Source organism: Leiobunum rupestre, chromosome 4 (genome assembly GCF_980474605.1).
Source record: "Leiobunum rupestre chromosome 4, qqLeiRupe1.1.hap1, whole genome shotgun sequence".
NCBI lineage: Eukaryota > Metazoa > Arthropoda > Arachnida > Opiliones > Sclerosomatidae > Leiobunum > Leiobunum rupestre.
This window is the reverse complement of record NC_143387.1, coordinates 45,180,272-45,193,690: the sequence shown is the minus strand read 5'-3', so window position 1 is coordinate 45,193,690 and position 13,419 is coordinate 45,180,272. Positions and strand designations below refer to the sequence as shown.

At 38.8% G+C, this 13,419-nt stretch overlaps 2 protein-coding genes across 8 annotated transcripts in view; one reads left to right on the top strand and one right to left on the bottom strand.

The window, feature by feature from the left end:
- The window catches only part of LOC149947956 (tyrosine-protein phosphatase Lar-like), a 250,398-nt gene that overhangs the window by 74,104 nt on the left and 162,875 nt on the right, over positions 1 to 13,419 (bottom strand). For 6 of the 7 annotated variants that reach the window (XM_090172417.1, XM_090172421.1, XM_090172419.1 and 3 more), the window contains exon 4: positions 5,107 to 5,213. In XM_090172417.1, coding sequence (XP_090028543.1) covers positions 5,107 to 5,179 — 73 coding nt within the window. In that variant the 5' untranslated portion in view covers positions 5,180 to 5,213. Of the gene's footprint in view, positions 1 to 5,106; positions 5,214 to 6,263; positions 6,334 to 13,419 lie in introns of those variants that run through there. The other variant, XM_090172418.1, reaches the window with a different exon arrangement.
- LOC149947957 (uncharacterized) overlaps positions 1 to 13,419 on the top strand; it is a 534,917-nt gene that overhangs the window by 386,299 nt on the left and 135,199 nt on the right. The gene's annotated exons all lie outside the window — the stretch shown is intronic.

The following is a 13,419-nucleotide window of genomic DNA, read 5'->3' as shown; positions in this document are numbered from 1 at the left end:
TACATTTTTAAGGGGTTGCGTCAATATTTTCAGATACCAATTCCCTGTTCTCTTTATCCATTTTTAGAGATTTCCCCCGACCTTTTAAGGCCCAATAAAGGCAATTTTAACTTAATATTTTAGTTCTATCAAAAGTTAATGAATTTTCTTAAATTTGAGTTTTTAACTTAAAAATGTATAATTGCAACTTACAAATTACAACGATTAAAAATTACAGATCTATAGTACAATTACCATCTTAAAATGTTCAAGACCAATATCAATTCGTTACGTTTTCCTGATTTCATCGACCTAAGACAACTCTGTGATCGATTTGTAAGTCCAAGTGATTTATACTTTATTTACCAAAGATTCAAGATGGGTAAAATATTGAATGATTCATAATTAAGGTTTATAAAATAATTAATGTTGATTTCCAAAAAAAAATCAAAAAATCTTTCAGTGGGTGTATTTAAAACCGCTCCAAACTTATAATTAAATTTTTGTCCGTAAATTGAGATTTGAAATTGTACTCCTTCGTTGGTGATTTATTTCTAAATCCCTTATTAAAATCAGAATACTTTTAAAGTCGGGAATTTCGCAAACACACGGGCGTTGCTTCAAATATTCGGCAGATTGCCGTCGTATAACGCGCTTATTGAAGCTTTTACGCGTTCATTCTAAAGGATATGGCAAATTCGCAAATTAATGCTAATTCTCCTTTCAAATCAACGGGGAATCCCTTATAACTTAATCATTCCTATTTCGCAATGTTATTTAATTATATACCTCGGACGAGGGCGGATTCGTTACTAACCGGAGCAGTTCATTTGGCGTCGCTAATGACGCTCTCACTGCTTGTACCGGCTGCTAGCCGAGTACAACTTCAAAATCGAGTTCGTTAAGTGGATACGAAATAAATACGCGTTTTTTGGAAAGCGCTAAATAGAAGCACACCTGCACTTTCTAGTTTTCTATGGTTTCGCAAGGATCTTTTTGCTTTCGATATTGATTTTTAAAAGGTGGTTTTCTTTTAAAATAAAAGTCCAATGAAACTATGTTAGTACTCATTTTTAAAAAGGAGAAACAACGAATTTTTAAGTGCACAAGATAATTTTTAAAATATTTTATTTTAAAACATTATTTACCCGACTAGTTTCGGACACGTTATCGGACCGTCACCCCTGATGATGGTCCGATAACGTGTCCGAAACTAGTCGGGTAAATAATGTTTTAAAATAAAATATTTTAAAAATTATCTTGTTCACTTAAAAATTCGTTGTTTCTCCTTTTTAAAAATAAGTATATCTGTGCAAGTCGCTAAAAACTTAATCAATATGTTAGTACTTTTACTGTCATTATACCTAGGAGCAACAAATACAAGAAGAACGCAGCTAGCCTTTAAACACGCTAACGCAGTGTTGTGTACAAATTTCATTGGACGAGCCTTTACGATGAACGTTTTACGGACGGGGGAGAAGACAATTTCCAAATTTTCCCCTTCCGAAGGCAGCAGGCGCTAAAGCGTCTAACCAATGAAAAATGTACGCGAAAAAATGCACGACTTTTGACTTGTTGCGTTCTCCTTGTAGTGGGGTGCGGTGTTTGTTGCCGCTAGGTTATACTGACTTATATCTTTTAATTATAACGGGGTGAAGGTTGAACTGAATTTTAAAGATGAGAGTAAAATCTTACTCATTTATCGGTATTTATAAATATTGTAAATTTCCATTTACATTGGGCATATTTTGAAAAGCACTCACGTAGGTCGTTTTAGCTATGTACAAAATATCGACCATCCGGCTTGTCACGTAGAAAATACGTTATCAGATGCGACGAAAATATACCATGATATATATAGCAGCGTTGCGGATGATGGTTTTTGCGCCTTTGACGCGAAATTAAGTCCTTTTGATACGATATTTTCATTGCCTTTCAATTTGAATATTTGGTTTTTAAATTTCGGTCGAGTTACCCTTTTCGAGAAATAGGTCGACTAATTGACAACTCGGAAATATGATCAACTTTGAAAATCCCGATCCGATCAATCAAAAGACTCCCTAATGGTAATAGCGAAAACTCGGAGCATTAAGTGAAAATGAAACTGGAATGGTTATCCGCGTACTTTGTAGGCGATATAGATAGCTCTGGCTTTGAATCGTGGCCCTACGTACAATATAAGCTCGGCAAATGAGATTTTCCTCGAGAAACGACGGACAATATGGTCCGTAGGTGGCTCATTCCGTATCTCGCTTAAGCGAGGCTAGACCGTATACCGCCTCTATAGTCAGACGAGAGAAATGTCGCAAACAAGGCTCGACGGAGGGGAAATAAGGGCTCTTTGATTAGGCAAATCGTATATAGGAGGCTACGAAACTATTGTCTTAATTGCCTGGGAATCGATGACCGCTTTGGCGCGGCAAAATATCATTTAGCAGGACGAGACGGTCCGAAACCAACCGACCGTCATCCCGAACCCGTATACGTGACCGTTCTCATTTAGACCTAGTTCCGCGCTAACAATACTTAAGAAGAGATCGTGTTCCTTTAGCCCAACTTCAAGTTTGGTTCAATCGACGATATTAACTCTAAAGCGGCCAACTACATCGCCAAAGGCTATATATACCGCCATTAGAGGGAATAATTTATTAGCGAATTATCGCTTTACAAGAACACGAAGCTATACGCGCCCAACCGTTTGCGAACTAGGACATACATGCCCTTTTAAATAGTATACGCTACATACATCAAAGATGCACGCAACATGACGTCGAATCGTTCGCTGAAAGGTCAAACGCGACACTACGCGAAGTTCGGCTCCCTTTAGACGTCGCAGTCAGCTTGTCAACACGCGCTCGTCAACGGCCAAACGACAAGTATTACGTAATGTCCTCTATTTGAAAGGTCTTAGTAATTATAGAACGTTTAATAGTTGGCGATTTAGATAGACGACTAAATACGCGTATGCATTCTCCAATTTTCACTTCTTCGCGTATAGATAGGTTCAATTCTAATAACGCGTTTTGATACATATATTTATTATGTTTCCTTAAAAATATTAAAGTTTAAGCCTACCAGTTTCCGCCGAAAATTAGTTATTGTTAAAAGCATCTACCATATACAGGGTGTTTCAGAGTTATGCAAAATTTTTAAGGAGTTGTAGGGGTAGAGTTGAGAAGTATGCCTGTTTTTTCCCATTTTCCTACGATGAGTTAAAAGAGCGCCAGAGAGCTTCAAAGTGTGGCCTACTATAGCCGCTGGAAGTAGGCTACAACCAGCGAAAAACCAAGAAGCAGGGAAACGCGAACATTAAGGTTTGGGTTCGTGTGAAGGACTTTGTAAACAAATCGAGGTAACCAGCGTAAAGAGGTAACTTAAACAGTATTTAAAGTCCCTGCTGCTTGGTTTTGCGCTTGTTGCAGCCTACTTCCAGGGGCTAGTAGGCCACACTTTGAAGCTCTCTGGCTCTCTTTTAACTCATCGTACGAAAATGGGGAAAAAACAGGCATTCTCAACTCAGCCCGTACAACTCCTTAAACTTTTTGCATAACCTTTTGAAACACCTTGTAAAAGACCATATCTGTCTGAAGGTAATTATAACGTGAAGCGAAATTTTCTAACTTTTACATTGAATTATTTTTAGCATTCAAATAAAACGTAGGTACAAATGAAATTCAGAGTACTTTTATCTCAGCCCGTGGCTCTCCGGTAATTAGATCACGTAATGAGACTAAAATGTCTGTAAATATCAATTGCCGACAATTAGGGTGATCTAAACCTATACTTCAAGTCATACTGAGACCGAGTATCAAATAACTAAATGAGTCTTCCGGTATAGACAACGAATTTTATAGCCAGATAATTAGCGTTAATAATTGAAATAATTGAATTTCGCTAAGTTTATTATTAATCTAACTAAGCGTAAAAGATCGTCTCCTACACCATTGACCCGCTTCGAATGTTAAAGACAGATGTAAAAAATATTCGACCTTTAGCACGAGCACTAATGAAACGTTCATTGAGATAAATTAGAATATCAATTAAGATCAATTTAATAATTGTATCTCTACAAGTAGTGGAGCCTGCAACTTGCTAAGGGAGTCAAGATGGTGTTAACCTTTTAGTACGGACAAAGCTGAACCCAAATTCTAGTTCGACTCTTTTTCCAATAATAAATTTGTAATAAACAGAAAAAGGTTGAAAGAGGGAAGAAATCTAACCCCTAAAAATCGACTTTTGAATTTACGCTTTTTTAAGTGTTAAAAAAATGTCTAAAATATTTTACACAACATTTAAAAAAACACAAATTTGTTGAAAACGAGGGAAACAACATTTTAAAAAATGTTTTATTGTAAGACTATTTAATTTTATTTTTAAATAATTTATTTAAAAGGCGTTTTAAATTCAAAGTTATATTTTTACTATCGTAAAGTAAAATAAAAAGTATAAAACACGTTGTACATTACCTTTTTTGTTTTTGTTTTTTTAGTTTTGTTTAAGAATTTCTTAAAACGGTGAATAGTGTTTTAAAATAAGAAAAAAAAAACGATTTTCCCATTCCGGAGCTAAGCCACAAAATTTTATAAAATCGGAATTATAAACTTAGAAGGAAAATAATACTCTAGAAATTTTCCGGCAACGCGGTGAATTTGCGAGTGATTATAGTAAAGTTGCATTCGTGCCAATATCCGGCCGTACTCGAACTTTCGCGATCGAAAATGGACTGTTTAATCTCCCCCCTTTGGATATATAATTACGTCTTCGATTTATGAAATATTAACCGTAAAATTCCTCGTCCTTAATTAAGCCAACGGCGAGGTGCAAACTTTGGCAACCTCGTCTTGGTCCAAGAAGTCTCGGAATCCCATCAGCTTCACATTCCGTCGCGAGTTGAGGGCGCAACATCGCGAGCTCGGATCAGTTTAAATCTATTCATACATTAATAGTCCATACGCGCTAAAACTTAGTCCTCGAAATGAGAAATTGATGCTTAACGCCGTTTGCATTTTGATTAGACGCGGCCGAAGATCGAGTCGCGAATACACTCGCGGAAAGAAAATACGCGAAATGCCGAATGCAACATCGCGAAGATGTAAATGAACAAGTATAGAAAAGCTCGTTACTTACCATCAGCTAGGCAGAGTCGTAAAAAAATGAGCCACAATCCCAGAAGCACCAAGGCTAAGGTGTTTCCAAGCATAATGGCCAAAGCAAAAGAATACCCAAATAGCTACCTGAAATCGAAAAAACCAACCGAGAAGAAATGAAATTGACGCCACATACTCTCGGAATGCGGGCAAATCGCGGCTTTCGAAGAATCCGAGCAAGGACGACCGAGACAGGCGCGCACTTCTCAATTAGCGGCCCTCGATCCCACCCTCAGTCGAGAATATTAATTTCCCCGATATAGCGAGCCACAACTGATCGCGAAGGTCGTCTTTTTTGGCACAAGTAAAGCGTTTACGCGACCCTGGTAATCCTCGTCATCAACGGTGACGATGTAGGAGAGACACAATCCAAACGAGTGATTCCTTTCGGGCAATTGTTATTTTCCCCCGCCGTGGTAAATCCTCTCTTCGCGTTCCTTCCAGTCGCGCCGCGCGTCAGCTCGTATACGCACGTATCCGTAGCGGTCAAGAGCGCGTGCGGATACTTTTGGCGGGTCGCGCTCGATTCGGACAACCTCTTCCTTCGGCGGCGCTTTGTTGATTTAAGCCGACTGAGATCTCGCGTAGAATGTGTACCGGTACGCGCGCGCGTGTGTGCCGAGATCTATCTCCTCCCTCCCACCCCTGGAAAGTCTCCTTCCCCTCCGTACGCTGGCGGCTTCCCTTCGGAGCTGCAGCCTGCGAGCGAAACCTCCCTTTCAACCACTTTGAATCTCTTCCCCGCGACGCGCCAACGTAGTGCCAGAAAGCGGAACAGTCGCTATCTCTCCCCGCGCCCCCCTCCCCCCGCGCCCAAATATTCACCCCCCCCCCTTCATCGTATTCCTATTTCTCTAAGCCTAGTGGGGATCTTCCATCCAGGGAAAATTGTTTCACTTCTTTCCAGGAATAACGCGCGCACCTTTTTACGGAAGAATCGATAGGCGCACACGTGACCGGGAAATAATTACACCGAACCCACTGGACGGAAAGACGACTTACAACTTCGATATTAGTAGGGAAAAAATATTCCCAACAAAGCAATTAAGGGAATGATTACGCGTACCGCGCGACCTTTTGCGTTCTAAGGCTTTATCGTTAATTACCTAACATTAATTTTAAACACATTTTACCTACTTTTATTAATCCGATATTCCTATTTTGTTTTGTACCGGTCGAGTTAGGTTCGGACTATCAGGTCAAGTTTGTTAAGACCTGGTTTGGTTAGGTCGGAACAGCGGGAATTGGTTTTATTGTAAATTCTTCAGAGTTGACCTCCTCGTTGCGCAATTACGTTCAGCAGCGTAAGACGCAACGCCGAAACTGCTTGAGCCGATTTTTAATTTTTGTCTTTAAAAATTAAAGTTTTTATAGTGCACTTAAATACGTTGTTTTTATTCAATTTTAACTATACTAATGCACTAGTGAGTGGTATTTCGATAATTAAATGGTTTGATTGTCGCTACTTATTAAGACTTCGTTGACGTTAGGGTAAAATTTAAATGATTTTTAACTAATGAAGGAATAATCTAAAGTCGATAAGACGAACTTAAGCCTTAAAACATATCCCCTATATCTATTGAGAGAGTTCAAATTTCTGATTATTTCTGCTAGTATCGAATGACGTAAATGTATCTTTGTGACAGCGCGCGTGTCGTATTACTTATGACGGATTTATTCAGAGGGGGAAAAGCGTTTCACGTTTCATAATTAATAAATATCTGCTTCCAATAAAATTTCCGTCAAAGACAAAAATATTAAGTTTTTCTTTACGCTGCGGAAGCAATTGTGGAAGTTCAAATATTACGCTTTCGAAGGTAGTGCAATTAATTATTCCACAAATAAAACAGTCAACTTGTACGATACTTGGGTTAATTAAAATAATTACAAAGTGTCTTAAGTTGTTTATTCGAATCTTCGCTATTTAACTAACTGATTTTCTATATGGAATTATTACCACTCACCGTTTTAAATAAATAAATAATAATATATGAGCTCATAAAAATCGCGAAAGCGTTCTTAGAATAATAAATTTGAGTTTGTTTTTCAGGGACAGTTTTGACCCTAACAAACGGGAGTAGACACGTGGCGACAATTTCTAAGCAGGGAACGATTTTGCGTAGTACACGCTCTTCGCTTCTGTTCAGTCGAAAAAAAACCCTTGAAAAATCGAGCCACTGTATACATACTAAACGTATAAACGATATTGTATTCTTCGTAAAATGTTAGCCTTTTTTATCTTAAAGATGACCGTAAGTGTCCAATGTAAAATGTTAAAATGTCTTAACAAATCTGGGAAAAATCGGTTTTTACTTGATGTTTGCTTGATGAGCGCTTGTCGTCATAGTGACGTAGGAAGTTACTGAACGGTGTTATTTCTAGTCCGCGCTGTTTTAAAGATGGCGGCGATAAATGTTACGGGGCACGAAAATCAGAGGAAGCGAAAAATATTATTTTCAATAATTAATGAGTTGGTAAATGATAAAATTGTTGACGACAATATTCTTTATTGTTGCAACGATCAGTCTTTTATTACAAAAGCGAAAACAGCCATTGCAGTAGCTGAGGCATTCCAATCGAGGGGTCGGACACTTGCCATTATTTTGTACGGGATTTTGGGATTTCGTAGAGATTTTGGTGATTTTATCATTACTTTTTGAAGTGATTTTGGGATTTCAATGTTAATTTACCATAGCGAGAGTTAAAAGATTTTGGGATTTCAGACAAAGTGTACGGGATTTTGGTAAATGTCCGACCCCTCGATTCCAATTCAATTATTGACCAGTAGAATTGTTGATTAAAAATACTGTTGTATAATTTTAACTCCTCCGCCAGCTAAACTGCAAAGCCGAGTTCCCACTTGACGAATTTTCGAGACCTTCGCGACGAATTTAACTTTCGTCGTAGCTTTAAGCTTCACTAAATTTCACTCGCACGCGTCAATTCGCTTAGCGAAAACTGCATTTTTCGCTAAGTGGGAACTAGCCTTAAGTCATCAAAAAAACCTTACAGGTTTACATGTTTATTGGTAGCCGTAGTTATACACCCTTTTATAACAGGGCGGCTCCAACACAGGGCCGGAGCACAGCCTATTTCTATCCTCGAGATGGTATTTTTGATGAGCATCGGATGCCCACCGTGACGTCAAATCGGAAACGCAAAAAATCAAAATCGTACAGTAACAAAATGTTGACATCGATTACTCATCGATGTTTTTGATGAGCTTTACTAAACGCATGGATGTAGAAAGTAATGGATATTGCACACGTATCTTCTGTAAGGCATTTTTAGTAGATCGCGATCTCGGATATTGTCGTCTACTGTTAATAATAATAATAATAAAAATATGGGCTTTATTAAGGGATATCCCTAACCTAACCTAACCCCCTTCACGGCGGAAGTGAGGTGCTTTTTGGCGAAACGAATTTCCTGTTTTTCGGCATTCTTTAGAAAGTTATTCGTGTAATTCGTGTTATTTCACTCGCAGAAATTGATATATTAAACAGAATTTAAGTAATTAAGACGTAAAAAATCAACTAGTTATCATGGGAAGAAAAAAGAACCACTGGCGAGCATCCCCCCAAAAAGGATGTGACGTAGCGCCTCACTTTCGTTCTAACGACAAACATCGTTACTAGATGGCGCGAGCGAACATCGCGAATTCTGTTTTCACGTTTTTCTCGGAGTGCATCTACATCCATGCTAAACGTACCTAGAGATCGGCGTTTGAATAAGAAATTATCCAATTATTTATTTTTATCCGACAATTATGCCAAAAATATCAGAAAAAACCCATTATTTTTGCATTTTAAATCTCTGCTTATTCGTATAAAATGTTCCTAAATAAACAGTCAACCAAAATTTTTATGATTAATCGAAATTTTGCCGGTTAATTTATTTGTTCCGCCGATCTCTAAACGTCCCCAAAATTTCGAGCTTAAGGCTGGTTTTAACTATAGGCAAAAACGCCTCAACGGTGAGCGTCAACGTAAAAATATTGCATTAGGCCTAACGGAAATTTTTCGCGTCGACGTTCACCGTCGTGGCGTTTTTGCCTAAAGGCTGGTTTACACTAGGGCAAAAACGCCACAACGGTGACAGTCGACGCAAAAATATTGCACTAGGCCTAACGGGAAATTTTCGCGTCGACGTTCACCGTCGTGGCGTTTAGCCCTAGTGTAAACCAGCCTTTAGTGAAAACTAGCCTTTAACCACGCGCTGACGAGCGGATTATCACGTTCTGGTCACGTGGAATGGCTTCTTCAATTAAAGGTATCACCGCGCCGATAAATTCAACAGGTCTGGCGAGCGACGTTTTTCTCGAACGGGAGCGCATGCTGATCAGATCGGATGCGGAGCGGATCGGGGCCATATTTGGCTCTAATACGCGGAGGGGGAGGGGGGGGGGTGTTTACTTCCGCGGATTCCCTACTTAACGAAGTTAAAAGGCCTTAAGCTGGGAAGGAAATTGCGTAGAAATACGGAAATTGGAGAGAAGGCGGCTAGCTACGGATCTGAGAGAAAAGTCCCTTAAAGCGACTTCGGCGGGGTCTCGAACTCGGCTTCTTTTTCTCGGGGGAATCGGCGCGACGCGCGTGTCGCTGATCGTCCACCAATCAGCTGGAGTGTTCGTCACCGGGTTGCCATGGAAACCCAATAAAGATTGTAGTAAAAAAACCCGCGCGCGAAGGGAACGGGGGAATAGAAAATTCGGCCTCCAAACAGGTGAAACTAGTTAGAGAGCGGAGGCCCCGAAACGCGGTTTTCGGGATTCGTAGCAACGCGTACACCCGCCCGAGAAAGATAGTATTTTCTTACAGGCCCGGATAAGCGGAATGAGCGTGAAAAGTAGCGCGCGTGGGGGCCCGTTACCCCTCAAAATAAAAGTATAGCCGAGAGTATAAAAGAGGCCAAACGCGCCTCGAGAAAATTGTCGCCGAAAATCGTTTCCGAGTTTATAGCCGTAACAAGAATGTAGTCGCGTTTCGGTAATCCTATTGAGGAAAAGTCCGAGGAATTTTATTATTATTATTCCGGGGTCCCTTCAGTCTCTCTCCTTAGCGAGACACTCGGCTCCGGGGAAAGGCGGGAACAGCCAAGCGCGCGTAATGTAGCTTGGCATGGAAAGAAATTAAATATGCATGGGCTATTTTACATTATTCATTTCGTTAAGAGCCACGGAAAATTCTTATTTCACTCAAAAGTTTGGAGAAATATCTTCGGAAACTCCAGGGAGCAAAAACATTTCGGCCGGCAAAGATGGCAACTCATATATTTTTAACATCCCGCTCGTGAAATCTTTAGGATACCTTTAGTGCCGTTACGTGAAAAAAAATCCCTTACGGCCAGCTATGCCCGGGAAATACTAATCCATTATTGCCTCCAGGGTAAACAGACCTCCGAGGAAAAGGCGGAGGGGGGGGAAGCATGCTCAGAAATTGCGGACTTATAATGGGTCGAGACGGCTGACTGTCATTCCAAAAACAACGTAATTGCCTCTTTATCCGAAATAATATTAAAAAGACGAAGTTAAATCTCGTCCTAAAAAAGATTAGTGACGTTTCATAAGAAAGGCGGTATTTAAAAGAGTCGCTTTGGGAGCGTCCATTAACTACGTGAGGCGATTTCGGCGATTTTTGCACCCTCCCCCCTCCCCCCTTGGAGAGATGTCGTGAGATTTGGCTCGACCCCCTCCCTCCCCCCTAATCCCCTAATATAACGTGAGATTTTTCAAAATGCGTATTTTTAGTGTAAATACGTTAATCTGTGTTTGATTGCGTTGGATTTATTAAAAAACAACATAATTTGCTTAGTTATTTATATTTAAGACTAGTTAAGACTAGTATTTTATACAGAACGTAGTCTAGAATCACAGTGAGAAAATCTAACAATAAAATACTTAAATTTTAAGTATTAAGGAACTACTAAAATTTAACCCAGTTTTATCGATATTTTACACTGTTTCTTGCGGGGGAAAAAATACTTGATATTTGCCGAAACCCCCCCTCTCCTTCACTTGAGATTGGGTGAGATTCAGCTCGAACACCTCCTTCCCCTAAACGCCTCACGTAATTTATGGGCGTTCCCTTTGCCACGAAGAAGTTGTAGGAAACAAAACGCCGTGTAGTTCAATTAGCAAATTGAATATTAGTTTGGTAAAAACGTCGATTAGATTTTAGATGACGTCGAATACTTTAATTATCACGCGTCTGTTTCTAATGAGTTGTACAAGTTTCTAAGATAAGTTTATTTCTAAGTTGATCTAATCTAATGTGTTTGTTTATATTTAAATAGAATGCACATTATTTCTAGTGTTTCTCCTGCACGTCACTTTCTTAAAGTTCGATCAAATCTATAGAAACACACGTGGGTGTTTCCATCCTTTCTAGAGATCATCTCAAGTTCCTCAACACAGAGTTTGGGGGGTACATTTCGAGCGAGGCGCTCCACAATATATGATATTATAAAAGTGGGAAAATATTTGGAAATTTTACTTCAATTTGACCAAAAATCGAAAGCAGACCAATGAGTCCTTATAAATGACAAAGAACCCAGTTTTTGAATTCGCTCTTGATTTTTGATAAAAGATTTAAACGGATAATGTATTTTTAATAAACAAACCAATTCACGATTATTTCGGAGGGGGAGGGGAGATTAACACAAGTGTTTTACCCTAGTAGAAAATTTAGGAGGGGACATTGTATCCTTGTCCCCCTGGTTGCTACGCCGCTTTATCATCTAAAATCCAATTTCCTACTAGTTCATGTTTCAAAGACTGTGCCTCAACATTCTTGATTTAATCAAAGATTTTTCGTTTTCTCGTCGTATAAATAAAGCGATGAATTTCCTTATTTAATATCATTTAAAATTAGAGTCAATACTCTTTTAAAAGAAACGAGAACACGAAAGGTGCAAATAGCGGAAAAATACTCATTGAAAGTGAAAATCAATAATACTAGGCTACCGGAATTAATTAATAAATTAAATGCTTGAGATATTCTGTAAGGTTTAAATGTCTGTGGACCGAGCACGAACGAAAATATTTTTTGACTACATAATTAATTGCCAAATAGAGAACTGAGATTTAAAATATCTCATAATGGAGTTACTTCAAAATAAGTACAGTAAAATGATAGTAAATCGCGTCTACTTTGCATAGTCCAAAAAAATATTCGTTCAAGCTTTTAAACGTACAAGACGCTTGCTTAGAGATAACATTTTCACAAAACCACCGAACCGCGAGAGGAAAAATAGGTACTTTTGATATTACGCTCTGGGAGCGTGTTTGGCTAAAGATCAAGAGCTATAAATCAAAAAAGATTTCCGCTAAAATATTCAAGAAGCGCGAGAGTGAGCTCGAGGATTCGAGGGCGGCGCGCGTAGAATCGACCAATAAGAAACGTCCGTATCTTTTCAATAATTCAAACGAAGAAGTAGGAGTTCACCGCGTAACGGATATAAAAAATGTAAGATATAATCAAGTACAAATTTCGCCTCGAAAATCCGCTCCAAAAGTACGCGCATGAAAAAAAAAGCAAAGGATGAGAAAGTTGCTCAAACTCCGACGCGGTGATGTGGCCGAGGGGGCTTTTTCATTGATAAAAAGCTCGGCAATTTCTGGCCAATTAGAAGAGCCACGGAAATAAAGTACTTACGAAACCGCGCAGATAAGAGAGAGCGCCAACTTTTTGCTCTTTCATAAGCGCGGTTTTTGGTGGGATAACTACTACTATTAGGGCGGCCGAGAACTCAAATTGTGCGTTTTCACCCCACGCCCGAAAATCTCTCGTTGCAGTACGCGATATAACTTCGACGTATTTTCCTATTTCGAGAATAAATCAACCTCTAGAGATTACGCGTTATTTTCGAAAATTTATTTATGACTATAAAGTAAACGTAACTCAACTTTTAAAAGTTTGTACCAAAAAAAATATTTTTGTATGAAATTTAATTTTAGAGGACATGTTCTTCAAATGAAAATAGGATTAACGAAATCTGTCTCGTTAAACAAGTTTTTAATTACTATTTAGTCGAGTAATCTCTAGTGTATTTACGCTTTCGTTAACTTTCAAACCAACCAAGAAGCTAACGTCGAATAGTAATTCAAATAGTTAATGATGATTACTTTTCGAGTTAAATTCGCTTTGCCAAATTAATAGGTTTAAAATCCGAGACATTCGCTTCGGGCGAGGAATAAAGTTTCAGAAAGTAACGGCAGTTGAATTGAAATTGTAAATACGAAATGTGTAGTATTTTGTGGACAATTTGAAGTTTTAATAAACAGTGAAATATT